Source organism: Podarcis muralis, chromosome 13, assembly GCF_964188315.1.
Source record: "Podarcis muralis chromosome 13, rPodMur119.hap1.1, whole genome shotgun sequence".
Classification (NCBI taxonomy): domain Eukaryota; kingdom Metazoa; phylum Chordata; class Lepidosauria; order Squamata; family Lacertidae; genus Podarcis; species Podarcis muralis.
This window is the reverse complement of record NC_135667.1, coordinates 17,051,028-17,070,542: the sequence shown is the minus strand read 5'-3', so window position 1 is coordinate 17,070,542 and position 19,515 is coordinate 17,051,028. Positions and strand designations below refer to the sequence as shown.

The 19,515-nt window shown below is 46.6% G+C and overlaps 3 protein-coding genes across 3 annotated transcripts in view; 1 reads left to right on the top strand and 2 right to left on the bottom strand.

The window, feature by feature from the left end:
• The window catches only part of CORO1A (coronin 1A), a 79,588-nt gene extending 75,321 nt beyond the window's left edge, over nt 1-4,267 (bottom strand). Inside the window, exon 1 of the mRNA XM_028702775.2 lies at nt 4,164-4,267. The gene's annotated coding sequence lies outside the window, so the exon portion shown is untranslated. The remainder of the gene's footprint in view (nt 1-4,163) is intronic.
• Nucleotides 376-10,300, top strand: TBX6 (T-box transcription factor 6). The gene is made up of 8 exons (XM_028702776.2): nt 376-1,026; nt 2,035-2,263; nt 3,126-3,393; nt 4,190-4,333; nt 6,612-6,682; nt 7,092-7,159; nt 7,829-8,021; nt 9,888-10,300. The coding sequence occupies exons 1-8, from the start codon at nt 903-905 to the stop codon at nt 10,135-10,137; spliced, it is 1,347 nt and encodes a 448-aa protein (XP_028558609.2). The 5' UTR covers nt 376-902; the 3' UTR covers nt 10,138-10,300.
• A 606-nt stretch (nt 10,301-10,906) lies between these two features.
• PPP4C (protein phosphatase 4 catalytic subunit) lies at nt 10,907-17,786 on the bottom strand. The gene is made up of 9 exons (XM_028702781.2): nt 17,652-17,786; nt 15,631-15,736; nt 15,470-15,521; nt 14,616-14,666; nt 14,417-14,518; nt 14,107-14,280; nt 13,691-13,817; nt 12,655-12,844; nt 10,907-12,476 (listed from the first exon to the last, which is right to left on the bottom strand). Exons 2-9 carry the CDS (start codon nt 15,726-15,728, stop codon nt 12,347-12,349), a joined length of 924 nt encoding a protein of 307 aa, XP_028558614.1. The 5' UTR covers nt 15,729-15,736; nt 17,652-17,786; the 3' UTR covers nt 10,907-12,346.
• Nucleotides 17,787-19,515: the final 1,729 nt, after the last annotated feature.

Genomic DNA, 19,515 nt, shown 5'->3' with positions numbered 1-19,515 from the left:
GATCTGACAGTCCCTTTGCAGCTGTCCTGTCCAGCTGTGAAAACATCTGGATGACAAATGACCATGGCACCTCCTCCCTCACCCACTTGTAAACCAAGGATCCCATAGGTCAGGATCAATCAGGAAACTTTGGAGCAAGGGTGTTAATTAGGCAATTAGGAGAAATCAAGTGGTGGGCTCAGAAAGGGACTCAGCTGACTGTTCTTAATGAAGTCTGAGGTGGGACTGGCCATGGGGGGGGGGGCTTAAATTGGGACAGAAGAGATGAAGAGGGGATTGGACAGGAATGGGGAGGGGGGAGTGGATTCTGCACACAACTTGCATGACAGCACACAGGCCAGAGATGAAATAGCAGGGAAGGAGGAAGTGGGATAAAATAGAGCAATGTTGACAGAAATAGCTAGGAGGTGTGTAAGGATGGGACGCCCTGCGACAGAGAATATATATGTCCCTGCTACTTCTCTCCCTTGTTCCCCTGCCTTAAGCCCCAAACCCCTCCCCTCTTGAGGTGTGAATGTGCCATTTGGGGTCTCACTTCAAAGGGTCTTAGCAGAATCATAAATACAGCCCCAGCCAGGGGCTCCTCAGGGAAAGAGAGGATCTGCAGGGTGGATGCATCCCAGACTTGCCTCCAGAGACAGAACCGGGGAAAGCTGGCTCCCAGCCCCTCAACCCTGCTCTAGCCGAATAGCCTCCCTTCCTTCCAGGCTCCTACTCTGCACCCCACTCCCCCAGAGGTCCCCTTACGACTTGCACCATCCCTCTAACCCTCTAGACCTTCCTTCCTCCCCAGAGAAAGCAGGAGCCCTGGCTTCCAGTCTCACCTGTCCTAACCCACGAGGTCCTCACTCCTTTCCCAGAGAACCCACAAGTCCTGGCTCCAAGGCTTCCTGCAGCACCCCATGTATCACCCCACAGAGATGTTCTCACAGTATGGGGGCTCCTATCCTCTGCGACCTCCCCCACCTCCCGGGGCTGGGTATCCCCAGGGTCAGGCACCTCAATATGAAGCCTTCAGATATCCAGGTGAGAAATTGGGATATGGTGGTGGGGAAGGTGGTGGTGGGAGAGGGGGAGGGGGAGGGAAATGAAAAGCCAAAATATGATAACAAGGGTGAGTAGAGGAGCAATCACGTGCCAAAAATGTTGACTGAGCTGAAGTGCATCCTCATTTCAGCCGCTGGCTGATGCTGGGCCAGTCACCATTTCTCATTCTAATATAAGCTACCTTACATGGTTGTTGAGGAAGAAGACCATGTGTGCTTCCCTAGACTCCTTGGAAGAAGGGTGGGATAAAAGAACAGAAACATATGAGAGCCACAGTTTGTGGGATTCTTTAGAATGGGGGTGGGCTGGAGTTGCAATGTGTTAAGAGATTAGAGCAGATGGAACTATAATAAGGAGGACTTCCAGGTTCTTTGGGAGGGAGAGTGGTTTAGAGAAAGGGGAGGGGGAAGTCTGCGATCCAGGACTTCTGTGCATGGCAGGAGAGAAGTGTGATAGAACAGAATGGGGACTGGGTGGGAACCAAGACTGCTGAATTCTCAGAGATGGTTGGATGGGCAAAGGGATTTGGAGGCCAGAGTTGCTTTTTGCTCTGGGAGAAATGTAGGACTTAGAATCTGAAGGGGGGGGGGACAAGAGGAAGGCTGACAGCAGGCACCCAAAGGAGGGGCATGAGTAGGACTCAGCGGTACCCAGAAAAGAAGAAAGCAGTTGTGGGTTTAACAGGCCAGTGGGAGGGCAGGCTGGGACAGAAGAAATGCAAAATTCACATAAATTCCATTGCTTGCTTCCTGCTCCCCACATCAGCTGGACTTTTAGCACCCAAGACCAACTGGTCGGGAGAGATGAGAGGGGGGAGCAAACAGGCGGAAACCAGCAGGAGGGTGACAAATTCCTGGGATGAAGCCCCTCAGTCTTGCCTGCAAGCCCCTGTCTTTCCCGCCCCCCCCCCCAGCTCAACCAATATCCCTCAGCTCCATCAGCCCTCTTTTCTGACTTGTTCCCTTCTCTTCTCTTCCCTGCCGTCAGACCTTGATGCTGCCCCTAAGCTGGATAGCTTCTTCCCTGCGTTGGAACCCCCAGGGCGCCTCCTGCCCTCTGCTCCTGGCCTCCCTTATGGGTCAGGCCAGCCTCTGCCATCCGGCCCCCCACCAACTACACGCCTACCCCCGGGAGTACGGATGAGCCTGGAGAATGGAGAACTTTGGAAGCGTTTCAGTGGGATTGGTACAGAGATGATCATCACCAAGGCAGGCAGGTGAGATGCCAAGCAGGAGGTAAAAGAGAAAAAAGTGGACCGTGAGCTCCAGAACCCTGTCCCAGTGCTAGAGATTCCCCAGCCACATGCAAAACCAATGCTTCTGAACCAATGCAGATTGCATCTTCCCCAGTCCTGAGTAATCAGAGCCAGTGCATATCTCCTTTCTCCTTAGAAATTACTGCTCAAGAAACTCAGAATCAAGGAAGAGTAGAGGCTGATAAACATAGCTCTCTATTTCCTTCATCCCTCCTATAAGTTCCATACTAGATCCTGGGAGGAAGTGTCATCAAAATGAAATGATTGACAGTACATTCAAAGCACACAAAAGACGAAATAACTTATTCACATTTCTCAGAATTAATCCATGAGATTCAATGCCACATGATGTGATGATGATCTGAGATGACTTTGGAAAGATTAGACACTTAGACTTAGACACACACACAGAATACAACTATCTGCAACTAATGGAACCTTCATGTCAGAGGCATATATATGCACACTGGAACAATTTTAGGGAGTTTCCACTGTGTTGTATGGAGCTTAGTACTGAGATCGGATGTATATCATCAGGAACTGTTAATCTTCTTGACTTTTCCCTGTGCATAGATGTCCAGTATGACAGGATCACTCACCCTGCTCTTTTATTTTTCTGAATTTGTCAGCATCAAAAATGAAAAAAATAAATAATTTGTGCCAATTTGTACTGCTGAGGGTGGCGGCGGCAGCAGGAGTAAGTGGTGGTCCTATTCTCCCCCCCCCCCCCGCCCTTTGTTATGTCTCACTGATGAAACCTCTCCCGCCCCCACAACCTGTCCAATTAAAATATTCTAACCCACATTTTTAATCAACTTTGCAGGCGGATGTTTCCACAGCTGAAAGTTTCAGTAACAGGACTGGATCCTGAAGCCAAGTACCTGCTGCTAGTGGATGTGGTCCCGGTGGGCAGCTCCCGGTACAAATGGCATGGCAAGCGGTGGGACGCCAGTGGCAAGGCTGAGCTGCCCCCGCCAGACAGGGTCTACATCCACCCCGACTCGCCTGCATCAGGCGCCCACTGGATGCGCCAACCTGTATCCTTCCACCGGCTCAAGCTCACCAACAACACACTGGATCCCCATGGACATGTATGGCCAGGGGGAAAGGGCACTTTGGGCATGAGGCTATATGGAACCATAGGATATTTAGTGGAAAGGAATGTAGCTGTAGGGAATGCTCTGAGCGCCTCAAGGGAAAATGGGTTAAAAGACTGGCACTAACAGATATTGGGCGGTTCAGATTGATAACAATAACGGATTATGGCTATGGGTTATATAGCAAAGAGGCCTACCCAGGGTTTTGTACAATTTGTGCTTAAAATAAAATCACCTCCAGCATTCTGTAATTCTACATTGTCTGCAAATTATATAAACTAAACACACATAGATATATTGCTTTCTCTCTCACGTATGCTGTAGTTGAGATTCTAGAATGGCAGGGGGGCAGACTAGATGACCCTCGGGGTCCCTTCCAACTCTACAATTCTATGATTCTGTGCATAATTTACGGTATTTTGCTCCCATCATTCATGAGAAAGGGCAAGTAACTTTGCAGCTCCCTGAAGCCCCATATTTGGATAATTAGAAGTCTACTCAGTCCATGTGATTTCACCAGGGACTGAAGCCTCATTATGTAGCCATGAGGACTAGAATCTTGCTCTTCTTCTTAATGTACGATAAAACAGAGATTCTCAAGCGAGTGAATCCTGCAAGTTCACATAAAAAAGCCTGTGCTTTGGGCAGATTCACAGAATTTACACTGCCCCTGACTACAACGGGAGCTAAAATATCTTTTTGCATTAAACATGAAATATGGTAGGGAAAACTGTTTGGACAAGTAAACAGATAATATGACTCACCTCTGGCTCTTGCACCCCCTTCTCAGCTGATTGTTCACTCCATGCACCGTTACCAGCCGAGGATACATGTGGTTGGAGCCGGAGGACGCCGTGGGGCAGGCAGTGGCTGCGCTTCCTTCACCTTTCCCGAGACCCAGTTTCTGACTGTCACGGCCTACCAGAACCCACAGGTGAGAAACAAGGCCGCTGTTATAAATTTAATATTTGCTTCTAAAAGGCCCTTCCCCATTGGTGGCAGGAAGTAGGGATGTGTCCCCTTGGACAAATGATTTATCCATCCCCCCCACTGCCCGCCCTCATTGCTTATCCCTGAAGGAAAGGCACTTTTTTTTCATCAGCAAATGATAATCAAATCATAACCTTGCCATTAAAATAAGGCAGCAGTCCTGAGAATTCTCAGGCGAACATCAACTCCGTCAAATTCCAAAGGACTTCAGAGGAAATGTGTTTAGAATAGAAGCACAAATGTGAGAGACAGCTTCATTTTAGAGAAATAGCACGGGAGACCCTCCCCAGAAAGTTAGTTTGGCTTTCTGTGCGACCAACACCCCGCTCCATATTATTTTTTGTGCCCGTTCTTTTCACCAAGCTCCAGAAACGGCAGCCTTCCAATACTCGTTTCCTTAGAGATACTCTGGAATTGGCACAAATATTAAATCAGCAACATATTCCTGAACCACCACCGCTATTTTGTGGAAGTGTGGCAAGAAGATGCCTCTGTTTTCACAAGGGTTTTACACACACACACACACACACACACACACACACACACACACAGTATTCCCCCCTCACTTCTAAGTAGCAACCAAACCCCATCTCCAGAGGGGCAGGCGCAAGGGGTCCTAAGTGACTTCGCTTTCAATTTAATCCCATGCGACTCACTATCAATACAGCAGGAAAAATCACAGCAAACTAAAAACCATTCCAACACTGCACATTTTGGAACTCTGCTGCCCTTCCCTGAGCATTTCTACATCGCTAAAATGGCCTGTTTTCCTTTTCTCTGGCCATATCCCTTGGCCCCCTCACGTGACACTTTTCCTTTTAAATAGTGCTGCAAAAGTATATCCCCCCCACACACTTTTTCCCCCATCTCTGTGACATGGGGCAAACCTTACATTTCACTTACCTCCATGAAATCTGGGATTGTTGACGCCCTCCGCCTTCCTATGAAGCTCTGTTCCCCTACTTGTCCACCTCCATAAAACTCAGGCCTGAGGCCTCCCTTCTTCACTTGCCCACCCACATCTCTTGATGCCAGAACACAATGGCTTCTCCTCAGGATTCTTCCACCTCTAAATCACCTCAGCTCCTTTCTCCTCCTGGCCATATCCCTTCACTCCACAACCTTTCACCTCATGCTGAATGGTGCCCTTCCACCTCTGCTTAGGCCCGTGCAGCCCTCATCATTTTGTATCTCCCCTATGCGTCCTTATTTATTACTCCATTCCTCTGTTTCTTTCCACTTTTGAATAGCTCTTCAAACCTCTCACCCAAAATATCCTTCCCTCTACTCAGTCAGAGACTATACTTTTCATTGGGAGCCTTTCCATGTTTTGCGATATTCCTTTGTAAGTTTCTGCCCTAAAATATACCCCCCCCACACACACACACAAATTCAGCTTCTCTGTTATTTAACCATTTCCTTGGACCTTAATATCCCTTAACAAAACTATTATTCAGTGCAATTCCTCTACTCTCACACAGGGTCTACAATAGCTATTGCACTATATATCCCTCCTCCGGTCTTAAAATAGTTCTTCTGTCTCATTCCTCCCATTATGTGCCGGCCTGGGCTGATGGGAGTTGGAGCCCAATACTTCTGGAGAGCACCAGATTGGTTAAAAGCTATTTTGCACGCATACCCACTTCGAACAGTTCAGATAGACAGACAGATGATATAGATATATATATATAGAGAGAGAGAGAGAGCGCGCGCGCGCTTAAAAAATGTTTAGGGGTACTCTCGTTTTCCTACTCATATTGAAATACTGCCCCTCAGTGAGGCCAAACTTAGATTCACAAAATGTTTAGGAGTATGCGTACCCCCAGAAAAAAAGCACTGTATATATATATACAGCCCCAAACATGGAAAAAACAGTAACACGGCAATCAGCTCACATCTAGGTAAGTACTAGTACCAGCAAGAGTAGAAAGAGAGGTGTTTAGGAGAGCTGCCTTTGTTGACTGTCTCCTTCTCTATTACAGAAGCCCATGCAAAAGCAAAAGTCTTGCCCTAGGTTCTGAAACTTGAATATGCTGTCAGCATATGCCAGTATTCTATCATTTTTGAAAACATATTACAAAGGTGGAAAGATTGATCATATATCTGTGCTCGTACGCTAAACCAAATCTCATAAAACATAAAAATACTGTATATGTGCATATACATCTAATCATACCCTTTCAATTGCCTACCTAACATTTTCCTGTTTCCTCCCCTCCCAGATCACTCAGATGAAGATAGAAAGCAACCCTTTCGCAAAGGGCTTCCGGGAGAACGGCATGAACAGCAAAAGGTGAACTGACCCGATCAGGAAAGATGTCAATGCCATAGAGAGGAGCTATTTCAGCCCTCATATTAGCTGGCAGCAGTGATTCCCACTGACCGGGGGGGGGGGGGCCTAGACCATAACGAGATGGGCTTGTCCTCACTGGAGAAATACTGTAGTTCACTGGGCTGGAGAATCACAAGGCGCCAAGATGAATGGGCTCATAACAACTGCTGCTGCTAAATTTATACGGGTATCTACTGAGACCATCCATTAAAAAAGTAACCATACCAAAATGAATTATTGAGAAAATAAGAAATATTAGAAGGGGGCGGGGGATTTTGTCCTTGCTCAGGGCACCATATTATTAAAGTCTGCCCCTGGCTTCTACCATTGCTTTTCCACATCTTATTATGGTCCTCCTTACAAAATTTAGGGAGCGCGAGGCCCGAATCAAGAGGAAAATGAAGGCAAATGAATGTGAAGCCAACATGGGGGGAAATGGTAAGCGAAACAAACATACCTTATTCTGTCGCTTAGCTTCATAAGACATTGTATGGTCTCTGTCTCCTTCCACCGATTTAAAAGCAAAACACAACATTTCTCTCCAGACATCATTAAACAAAGTGAGGATCATTTAAGTGGATACTCTGTGGGCCTCCTCACCATCCTTAACTCCGTAGCTACTCACTGCCCTATGTATATCCATGTCTTACAATGTCACATAAAATTGCCACCTTTTGCTTCCTTTCACTGCTTGACTTTTGCGACCCCCGCCACAACATCCCATCACTTCCCTCAACCCAAGTCCTATAACTCATTAAATTATACCTGTTGTTTCATATTTTTGCCTCCTCTGAATTGTCTTTCCCCACAATTACAATCTCACCCTGCTCTGCCCTGATAGCACAAACTTGCTAGTGGGCCCATACCTGAAAAGGTCACAACCCCAGGTACTATAATGAATTCCCTCTTTATTTCAGACATTCCAGAGAACCTGTTATTTTAGATTTTATTTTTTAAAGTTGTATATGTCCCTAGAGGTTCACTCCCTCCTATGCCACATTTATGTGCTTTCTAAATCCATACGAATCCTGTTTTATTATTCCCCTTTCCCATTATATAACCTTCTGCCTGCTTTTCCTTCCCTACCTGCACTTCGCCTCCGCCTAGAGAGCAAGAAAGGCCCCTGCGACTCCACCTTGACAGAGGAGACACCTCTGGAGCAACAGCCACCACCTGCGCTTCCACACCCTTCTTGCTCCTTCTACCCCCCTGCAGGGATCAATCCCAACGGAGCAGAGGCTTATGTGCAGCACCCAGCCGCCTTCCATGGCTTGCGGGGGGCACCCTCACCCTACGGCAGGTGAGCCAGCCATGTCACATTCCCCGAGTTCTGGAGCTGTGTTGCCAAACTTCTGCCTTTGTAAAATAAGCGTGGAGCATCCCTGGGTGATCTGAATCACCCCTGGTGTTCAGGTTTCCTTTGCAATTGAATAAACCCTGTCCTAGGGTATAAAGAGGTATAAATGTTTTTAGAGGGGTAGGGCTGATTTGAAAGCACCCACACAGCATTTAAGATACCCAGGCAATAATTTGAAGTGCTCTGATTTCTTGCCACGCCTAATATGTTGAAGAATTTTTGCCAGAGGAAACAAAAAACAAACAAACCACCACTTGGCAATGGGCACTTTTTCCTTTTTATGGCACGAACGGACTTCTGGAACGGAGTAAGTTCGAGAACCAAGGTACCACTGTAACTGGAATTATCTACAGCTACATCGTGGCACTGAAAACAAGTCAGTAGAGCACAAGACTCTTATTCTCAGGGTTGTGGGTTTCAGCCCCATGTTGCACAAAAGATTCCTGAATTGCAGAGGGCCCTCATGGTCCCTTCCAACTCAACACTTCTATGATTCTATGTGCCCATTGTCCAAATTTTACTTTGAGAATTGCTGCAGCTGCACCTGGCAAAGACTGCGCTGTACAGTGGTACCTCAAGTTAAGAACTTAATTCATTCCGGAGGTCCGTTCTTAACCTGAAACTGTTCTTAACCTGAGGTACCACTTTAGCTAGTGGGGCCTCCCGCTGCCGCCGCGCCACCACCATGTGATTTCTGTTCTCATCCTGAAGCAAAGTTCTTAACCCAAGGTACTATTTCTGGGTTAGCCGAGTCTGTAACCTGAAGCGTCTGTAACCTGAGGTACCACTGTACTCTAAACATTAGCCAACATGGTGCCCTCCATATGCTATGGTCTACAACTTCCCTCCTCACTGACCATTGGCCATGCTGACTGGGGCTGATGGGAGATGGGAGTTCAGTAATATCAGCAGGGCACTATCATGGCCACCTTGGCTCCAGGGCATTACAAGTGCCAAGAGGCTTCTGGGGGGAGGGAAATGTCTTTAGCATATTTGTATGTTCACTTTGCTTTTTAGTCTGAAAATAGGTGTTGCCCTCTCTAGTTAGCAGTTGGCTACCAGCTGTGATGTTCCCCACTCCCCCCCCCTTTTTTTTTGGTGTGTTGAACAAATAAATGTACGTGTGCTAGTTGAAAACTTTTAAAAGTAGAAGTCTGCCTGACATACCAGAGTAGCTGCTAACCAACATTTAACTTACTGGAAGATACAGTTGTAAAGCAAGTTACAAAGCAAGTGTTATGCCCATGATGAAAAAAGCCACTGGAGCAATCTCTTAAAAACCTACACAAATAGATAACCTGCAGCCTTTAGTGAGGAAACACCACTTTCTTATGCTAGTGCTTGATCCGTAACAGAGAGCAGCCACAAATTGTCACCAGCTGCATGCAATGGCGGAGACTCTGATTATTCACAAGATTTGAATGTTAAGCATCCTTCATCACCCAATCTTACTCTTGAACCCAACCCAGTGCAGAAATCGCTAACTGAGAAAGGTGTTTGGCCCTTACCAAGGCCATTCTGTGGCAGAACCAGAATTAACCACGTACTGATTACTGTGGCCAACGTCCTGCACAATGACATTTAACAGGAAGAATATGCAAGACGAGGATGCAGAAAAGATATTCAGGGCTGTAGCATTATCTATGGGGAAGCTAGAACCAGTAGCATACAGAAAAACTATAGCTGTCTGTGGGGAGGCGTCGTTGGGCAGATACACACAGTTGGAAGGTTGGTCATGTCAAGCCACTCAAGGGGGGGCCACCTGCACTTTTATCAGTGTTTGACTTACCCCTCATCTTTCCCCCACAGCCCAAGTCAAGAAATGGCAGCTCCTCCATCATCCCCAACTACCAAGTCACCTCCCGAGCAATCTGATTTCAGACCTATGCTCCCGGCGAGTTGGAATGGGCTGGATATTATTCCTTTCCTTGGGGGAACAGAACCTCCAGATACCTCTTCCTTTCCCCCTTTCAAATTCAGCTTCGCACCCTACCCACCTCCACCTCGCGTCTATGGGCCACCCTCTGGCTATCCTGGCTCTCAGCCACCTATGCTCTAACTCTTGCTCCTCCCACAAACCCTGGAATTCATGTCTTCTAGGTATTCTGTTTCCCCTGCTAGATTTCATGGCTTTCCCTGTTTCTTTATTACTGTCCATGTTGGGAAGGGTAAACTTGTCTGTATCCTGCCTGTCTTATAATTAAACATTTTTAAGGTCATAACATAGTGTACGTCTGTTTTCTTCCATGACATATTTAAGCAAGCTAGAATTCTGAAATTCCAGCCTAGATTTCTGCTCTGCCAGACAGCTTGACTGGTTTTAAGTTATACGTCAGAAGGCTTCAGCAGATCCTTTTAAGACATCTCACCAAAACAGGTTAAATAAATTGGGGCAGTTCTCAGTTGCAGAGCACAGTTTTGGGGCAGGAAGTATTGATGGGTGTGTGTAGCACCAACCTGCCTCGAGAAGCAGCACCATCAAGTGAGAAACTCGTTTGTAAAAAATGTAGGAACTAGTAGTATCATATATTAGATAACAAGCTCCGTGGTAGACAGATTCTCCCTGTGGCATGATTGAAGGCCGTGAAGATTGCTTGACCATATATTCTGTCAGCTTCAACTCAATAAAGGAAGTGGAAACACTCCCCAACAGTGAAATTACGGAGCTCATCTCATCCTCCACTCTTTGCAGGAGCCAAGCAGGTTTGGGAGGTAAGGAATGACAAGGCGGACACCTACACAGATATTTCTGCCCAGGATCTGGCAGCATTCAACATGCACCCTGCTCACAAACCATGTGGTCACAGAAATACGCAATGTACAAAATGTCATAATTTTTTTTAGTTTTATTAGAATTTTTTTATCTAAAAGTTGTAAATAGGAAAAAACCCAAAATGAAAACAAAATAAAATTAGAGCAAGAGACAGATCATCGGAGGGGAAAGCACTCCTAGACGTAAGAAAAGTGGCAGGAAGTTCCACCTTCCCCTTCTAACTCTAAGTAGATATCTGGATTGAATGTGAGTATCCCTTCCCAGGAATAAAGGGGAGGGGGTGGGAGATTTTGACCCTGTGGTGGGTGGGATTTGGATACACCAACCCCACAGGGGGTAGGATATGGAGGGATGGAGAGAGACAGAGAACACGCCCCATTGGTCAAATTCACTAGCGTGATATGGTCCCAGTCTCCCCACTCAAGGAGAAGGAGCGGCAGGGAGGGGGATAAACAGGATATAGATTTGCCAATAATACATTTAATAAATCCACCACAAAAAAATTTAAATGGATTTCATAAAGCATTTGCATCCTCCAGTGACCAGAAAGTCTACTTTATTTTAATTTTATTAATTTTTTTGCAAAGTCTGGCAAAAAGGTGGGGACAGTTTAACCTTCCAGTGGCCAATAGATGTTTGAGGAAAGTGGGAATGAGATATGGCGGCACACAGAGGAACCACTTCCCAGTCTATGTTCATCTATTCCATGTAGCTCAAGCAGACTATACACCGAAGTGCGAAGAAACCACCGTTCTAGGTCTTCCAGCAACCAGACACAGCAAGGTTTGAAGCACTTCCTATTCTCTGCTTAAATGCTATGGAATGGCACCAAAACCAGAGTTCAAAGATCAGCTGACCAAAAAGTAAAAATATTTTTGTTTAAAAAGAGAGTTAAACCAGGAAGCACCTAAGTGACGCAGAAGCAGAGAACTAGTCCAGAGACCTCATCCTCCTAACAGTTGCAGATATTCTTTGGTCACTGGTTTCTTCTTCATTTCCAAGTCCAGTTCTCTCCATCTGATACATCCTCTATAAATAATTTCCAGTCGCACTGCAGATGAGCTAGAGAACTAGGCTGGGAGGCTGTCAGCTGCGCCCTTAGGAAACCATAGAACTCTGAAGATCTACAGCTTCTCTCCATTTCTGGGTTGACCTTTTCCCCCCGTTTCGCCTGGAGTGATCCGAGATCAACAGAGTTCTAGGTTTTTCAATGACCAGAGGTCCCAAAAATGTGTTTCGGGCGGAGAATAAAAACTAGGGCAGCCCTGAAGAGACTATAAAGCGACTGACTGTAATTCAGTAGTGTGGAAAAAGATGGCCAATTCAGTCTAAGGGGTCCAGAACGGAGGGTTTATTGGGCAAGGGGAATGGGGCGGGGCGGAGGGGGAGAAGAGACCTGAACCCTGCCAAACTTCAAATAGGCTGCCCACCCCAGCCAGGACAAGAAAAACAGAAGCCGCACGAGGGGAGGGTGGGGGGAGATGGAAGGAAGCATTCACAGGAAGTAGTCCGCAACAGGCTTCTTAGACGGGATGCCTCGAGTTTCTTGGGGGGCAGCTTCAAAGATGATAAATTCCTTCTGAAGGTGTTCATCCAGTTCCAGGATGGCTGCCACATTCCCACAGCTGTGTGCAGAGCAGAGGAGAAGGGTCACAATGGGATGCCTCCAGTTTCATCAATGCCACCCTTCCACCCAGACTGACCCTGCAATCCCTCCTATATGCCACACAGCTCAAACGGTACACAGTGCTAGGCTTGCCATATCTGCCCGCTATTCCACACCCGTCCCTTCTGTCTCCTCACCGGTAGCAGTAGTTGGGAGCTGACCACACAGTAAGAACTGTTTCGTTGAAGTGCCACTTGTACCCCTCCATGACCAGCTGATGCGCTCGACAGATCATGTCAATGTCATTTGCCGCGTTGAATTGCGCCACCACGTCGCTGCCGAATAAGTAGCCAGCACCTCGTGGGCTCACCCCCCAGCCTGTGGTATCTGCAAAGGACAGAAAAGCTGGGCTTACGACACAAAGGAAACAAAGTACCAGGCATGATCGACTAGGGGAAAGGGCAGCTGCTCTTGATGAACTTATAGAACAAAGCTGATCAGCAATTGGCCAAGAGGTAGGATTTCATATAAAGCCCTCACCCCACCCACCTTGGGCTGCTCCACGTCCATTTTTACCAGTCAACCCCTTTTAAAAAGAACCAGAGTGAGATGAAACGATGGGGGCAGAAAATACCTGATCTTCTTTAGATCAAAGACTCAAAGGTTCTTGTTTTAGAGATTTTTTGGAATGCTGCATTAAGCAGTAAAAGAAATAGAAGCTTTAAAACAAAAACAAATAAACAAATATTCCTTTAGCTCACTGTGCAGTTTATCGGGCATTAAACCCACAGAGACTATAGCATCCTCTGCCTTCCAATAAGTGAGACCCTATTCATTCCCTTACAACATAAAGAACTAAAAACACAGGACAGATTCATTAAATAAGTTCCACGGAGTGCTCAGAACTCCATCGTATCAATTGTGATCTCTCTTTAGCAGCTTGTACAGAAGTATAAGGTCAGATCAAAGTTGCTGGGGACCTCTTGGTAACAGACTCCGCCTCTTTCGGTTTCAGTGCAATTTTAAGTCAGAATTAAAGGCTCAACGCTCTTCTACTTGGGCTACACGGCTCTTCCTGGTACGCTCTACTCCTAATACTGTTTAACCTATTAAACTTTTCCTGGAACAAATACTATTACCATCTTAACCAGATGCAACACGCAAAGATTCCTTTCTCCATGCATGGCGCGCACACACATACACAAAACCACCCCACTCCATGCACAAATATACCTTCAGGGTCAGACCAAAGAAGATCACACATGGGACCATCATGAGGAACCTCCTGTTTGCGATCTATCGTTCGAATCTGGTCCAGTGTCTGGATGGATGGGGACAGACCACCATGGACACAGAAAATCTGCAACAGAAAAGGAATGTGTGCATTTGGAAAGCTGCATGTAGAAGTTCTAGGGCCAAACAGCACCTCCCTGCCCACCACATTAAAACTCATGCTGTTGTCTTCCCACTTTAGTCTAACTGTTGCACTCTATTCTCACACCAGAAAACCTAAGTGTTCTTTTAGGCTGTAAGGCCCTTGCCACAAGAACAGGGCCTCTAGTACTCTGGAAAGCCCTGCACACAGTGATGGGGTGCACACACTCTTTCTCAAATACTCCTACCATCATAAACACACACAGCATGCTTACCTTGCCATCAATGATAGCAGAGAGGCTGAGGTAGTCAAAGATCTCAGTGCAGTAGCGCCAAACGGTGACAGAGCCGTATTTCCTCAGGCACTCATCATAAAAGCCATATACCTGGGTGATCTGTCTGCTCTCATGGTTGCCACGGATCAGGGTGATCCTGTCAGGGTACCGGACCTGTAAGAGAAAACAACCAAACCGGCATAGACCACAGACATGGAAATGTTATATAACCCATAATTCCCAGCATCTCTATTCAGGTAGAACAAGGAAAGCATCCTTGGATTCATGAGGGGCAACGGTCGTTCCTAACCTTGAGCGCCAGCAGTAGCAAGAATGTTTCAACACTGTAGAAGCCACGGTCGACAAAGTCACCCATGAAGAGATAGTTGGTCTCAGGCACATCACCACCCACCTGCAGGAGAGAAAGAAAGGGCATGTAAATATATTGTCCCAGGAGAGCTTGAAAGCTGAAATTGGGCACTGGAATTGGATGGCTGAGCAGTACTCACCCTGAAGAGCTCTTTAAGGTCATAGAACTGGCCATGGATATCCCCACAAACCTGGAAAGAATATGGAACTCTTTAATGTTCTCAAGGTGGCTAATACTACTATCATACCTAGTCCAGTGTATCTGAAAGACCAAGGCCCTTCTCTCTGCCCACCAGTAAGAGCTAGATAGGCAGGGGCATGGCATTTTGGTGACAGCAAAACATTCTTGAAACTACACCCCCAGGGAAATATGTGTTCCCTTTGTCATTCCTCTTATTCAAAAGAACTTTGGAACTTTCAGAAGAATCCAGGTGAGGTGTTTTGATATTCTTTTTCTGCTGTTACTGTTCATTCATTAAGGCAAGAGAGGAGAACCTTGTTCACATTCCACTGTTGGCCTGTGTCCAGTTTCTGCCTGCTAGTAGGGAATGAGGCCAAAGGCAGAAATGGATGGAGAAACAGCTGTGACTTGTACCTCTTATACAAGACTACATTCCAGTCAGGCAAAACTCAAGAGGTTTGTACACCTACGCAGACACACACCAAATTTCCATCCAGGAAAGAGACATGATTACATTTCAAGCACATGTTCCAATTGAAGCAAAAACACATGAGGATATTACACAGTAACATGGCATATGGAATAGTTCTGAGGCCAGATAGTGTCGTGGAAAGTCACCTTTGGCCTCCCTCAACCTGCTTCAAAGGATGTTTTTTAAAAAATTAAATCAGCAGCATGTTTCAATTTCTTATTTGTAAAACACCTTGTGACAGCAATTTTTTTAAAAGGATAAAATAAAAAGTTCAGGTGTTATTGCTGCCAGCATTTGAGTCCCCAAACACTGATGAACATTCGCTAAAAAACAAGACTCACTGTTACTGGGGAATCTACTCTCTGGACGTTGCTTTCTTCCACCAAGATCTCTCTGCAGAGAAAGAAAAGGAAATGTGTCTCACACAGACACTCTACACCGTAATTGGCTGCATTTTACAGTCTTAGAACAGGTATTCTTATAGATGTCAGGCAGCACTCACCTGGCCTTGGCACAGAGGGCTTTGACCTCGCTCTCCTTGATGAGCTCACAGCGCCGCAACTGCTCAATCTGACGATCAAGGTCACTGATTTCGGCCATCTTGCCCCCTTGTAGGAATAGAATTGCAGTCAACTTTTTTTAAAAAAATTAACATTTAACATCAAGGCATACACATTTGATGACAATGGGGGGAAAGAATCGAGCACATACACCCAGAAAATATTTCCATCAAAAAGGATGAGAGTAAAAGTCAAATAACAGCCCCTCAGCTCTATATTGTTTCCTACTATTATAGGAAGAATCACAAGGAATATCAGTAAGGGAGAGACTTATAATCTACATCAGCTTTCCCCAAGCTGGTGCTCTCCAAATTTTGCTGGACTATAATTTCTATTGGTCAAGCTGGCTGAGGCTGATAGGAGACCAAAACATCTGGAGGACACCAGGTTAGGGGAGGCTGATCTATATAGTAAACCCCTTATACTACTCTGAAGCACCTGTAAAGAAACACTGGGAGAAACTTCACACACTGTAACAAAACAAAAACAAATAAGAAAGTGAATTAAACCCAAGATGGATTATATTTATATATGTGTATTACTAAAAAGTGCTGGAAGGGACTATGCCTTCAGACCCTCTGATAATAGTGGTACCTCTCAAGACGAATGCCTCGCAAGATGGAAAACTCGCTAGACGAAAGGGTTTTTTGTTTTTTGAGCTGCTTCGCAAGACGATTTTCCCTATGGGCTTGCTTCACAAGACGGAAACGTCTTGCAAGTTTGTTTCCTTTTTCTTAACACCGTTAATACAGTTGCGACTTGACTTTGAGGAGCAACTCATAGTGTGGTAGCCTTTTATGAGGTTTTTAAAGACTTTGGTGATTTCTGAAGCTTTTCCAAAACTTTCCCGACACCGTGCTTCGCAAGACGAAAAAAATCGCAGAACGAATTAATTTTGTCTTGCGAGGCACCACTGTATGAAGTTGTTGGTATCAGAGGCATTCTCTTTCAAGCTTCTCCAAAGATTTGTGCAAACTGTGCCTCATACACTGAAAAGGCAATACAGTATAGATTTGGAAGGCAGTAAAATAAAAAGCATTGTTATAAAAACAATGATCATTGTTCTACACACTTCTGTTATCTGAGGGGAGAGGGTGGTGAAATCTTTATGTTGCGTCCCAGGACTTCTTTTCAACACCAACAGAGTGAGCAGATTATCTCCTAGGAAAAAGTTCCCACCTTTTCCATCTTTCTTATCCAACAGTAACGAGAAGGTGCCTCCACCCAACCACCTCATTCAAAAAGCTCACCTCACTATCTGATCTCTTTGCCCAATGATACCCAGAACTTTTTAAGATAAAGAATGATGAGTCACATCAAAGGAGAGAGCAGAGCATGACCAACTACCTCCTGTTACCATGACAATGCCACCCTATAGGTCTCTAAGATCTTCCCATCATGGCACCCATCTTTGCTTCTCTGCCCCCCTCACGCTTCTAAATGAGCCCATATCCCCTGAACTCGCCATTAAAAGGGCAAAGGGAAATTTGCATATAAAGAAATCAAGCCAGTTAATAAAACCTACTCAGCCAGCTGCTACTTGCTGTATTCCCTCGCACCCTCAGAAGGGCCACCTTCCACCCCACGCCCATCCCTTTCCAAAACGCCCTCCTTTCGGGGGGGGGAACATAAAACACCTCACTCCACGAAGTTGGGCACCCCCAAGAGAGGGCGACGCCTGCCCCCTCCATGAGCTTGAGGGGAGAGAAGCCCCTCTTTTTCCCTCCTCCTCCTCATGGGCCCCACCAGCCCCGCTCCCCCAGGAAGCTCTGGCCCTCTCGCTTGTGAAAAGCGCCCAGAGCCTCCCTCCAGGTGACAACTCTCCCCTCTTCCCCCTCCCGACCCCACGGGCTGCTGTCTCTATGGCAACCAACTTTCCCCGGCGCCCCCGCCCGCGGCCAGGAGCCAAAGGAAAGGACGCCTCCCCCTCCCCCCGCGGACGCCCCACCTCCCGGGCGTCTACCTGGGGTCCCGGTAGCGGCGGCGGCGACGGTGGCGGCTGCTCCGCGGCTCCCTCCGGCTCCCGGGCCCGGCCCCTCCCCCTCTCTCTTTCCGGCTCTCCCACCAACTACTGGGCGCTGGACGTCACTTCCGCTTCCTTCTAGGACCAAGAACGGGCGCAGGTGAGGCGGGGCTTCTCTCCGCTATCCCTTTGAAGGGGCGGGACCTTGACTCATCGGATGTGACGAAAAAGGGCGGGGCGGGGCGGAAAAAGTATGCCGGCCATGCTGGGGTTTAAAAGGCGCCGCTGACACTCCGCCGGAAGTGACGGAAATCGTGGGGGGGGGAAAACCTTTTTATTTTATTTTATTTTATTTTTTGAATATATACCGCCCTATACCCGGAGGTCTCAGGGCGTTCACAAAAAAATAATCACAATATATAAAATCAAAATAAGAACAATAACCCAATAACACCCCCAATTACTATTTAATTGACGCGCATCCCTTTTAAATATGAACATTGTATTAGTTAGATAGCACTTCACAAGGTGTTTGCACGTAGCTAAGGGGGTCGAGAACGAAAACGTGGCTGGAGGCCACCTTATGGGACTTCAGGTTCTGCTCGACTACAGCCCCCGTCATTCGTCGCCATCGGCCTTGCCGGCTGGGGCTGATGGGAGTTGGAGTCCAAAAGGTCTCTCTGTGTCTCTGTATCTTGGAGGCAGAAGGATGTCGGTCTGGAAGTGGCCCAGTATCACGGGCGGAAGCTGCTGGAGGGAGGGAGCCTCCTGAAATGGAGGCGAGGATGCGTCTCCTGATTTTCTGAGGGCGCGCCTTGGAGGAGCTCAGTTGAAGGGTGTGATGAGCCATGCGGGGACGGGTGGGAAAGTGATTTTAAAGTGCCCCCACCCCCAAAGCGGAATGATTTGCAACCCTACCGGCCATCAATGCTGTTATGTTGCAGGAAAGAGCTCCGTCTGAAGCCCCTGGGGTGTGAGTTAGCAGAGTCTAAACAGGGCAGGCAGCGCTGCGTTCCGTGGATCCAGAGGGTTTCAGCCGAAGGGGCGGAGCTATGGCTTTAAGGGGGCTGCTTAGTCCTCGAGCTTTGATATATGTACGACCCCCGAAATGCGCATAATTATTTTTCTGCTCTATATTTTCTGTGTCCCTCGTGTACTGTCCTAATCCAGCCAAACACTGGACCAGCATATATATTTGGAGAAAATCAAATCCACTTGTGCAGAAGTTAATTGTTATTCTGGCTGAATCCAGAGATTTGTCAGCAGCTTCCATCCCTTAGCACTTGTGCTTTGAGACAATTGAGCATTTTCCTAGCTGAATGGGAAATAAGACACCACCACCCTGTCAAAGGATGTAGTCCATGATACCAAAATAGCCATTTCCCAGACTTGGGAAATGATAGCTTCCCTCATTATGCTAAGTTTGATCTGTGATATACTACAAGACCACACGAAAGCCTGATTTGTGCATTTACTGAGGATGGTCCAAGCTGATGACTCTCCCTTTGTTCTATATCCAACACTTTTCAAAACCTAGAGATACAGGGTTGGGGGTTGTTAGCACACCCAACTGAGTTTATGGTCAAGCCACTAAAAAAGATAAGACATCTTATCAATCCTGTTTCACTTAAAGACTATCCTATCCATTTCCCCCTCCATTTGATTGCAAATTGGGCTGTGTTCTATGTAGTACAACTAAAAGCATTGCAGTACTGTATACCCATATTTTCAAGTTCCTTTTGCATGCGATACTCCTATTCTATAGGCCTCTAGCCAATCTGCTGCAATGGAATTACCAGGTTAATATGCTTGGTATTTCTCAAAGCAAAATATCTTCTATAATCCACACTTCCCAAAGATTACA

What these genes read in the sequence shown, in the direction of transcription:
- TBX6 (XM_028702776.2), top strand. Translation starts at nt 903, where the DNA reads ATGTATCACCCCACAGAGATGTTCTCACAGTATGGGGGCTCCTATCCT. An exon ending in ATCATCACCAAGGCAGGCAG is followed by an intron (nt 2,264 to 3,125) that starts GTGAGATGCCAA and finishes TCAACTTTGCAG; the next exon opens with GCGGATGTTTCCACAGCTGA. An exon ending in AGCCAACATGGGGGGAAATG is followed by an intron (nt 7,160 to 7,828) that starts GTAAGCGAAACA and finishes GCCTCCGCCTAG; the next exon opens with AGAGCAAGAAAGGCCCCTGC.
- PPP4C (XM_028702781.2), bottom strand. Translation starts at nt 15,728, where the DNA reads ATGGCCGAAATCAGTGACCTTGATCGTCAGATTGAGCAGTTGCGGCGC. An exon ending in TGCTACTGCTGGCGCTCAAG is followed by an intron (nt 14,281 to 14,416) that starts GTTAGGAACGAC and finishes TTTCTCTTACAG; the next exon opens with GTCCGGTACCCTGACAGGAT. An exon ending in CTGCTATCATTGATGGCAAG is followed by an intron (nt 13,818 to 14,106) that starts GTAAGCATGCTG and finishes TTTCTGTTGCAG; the next exon opens with ATTTTCTGTGTCCATGGTGG.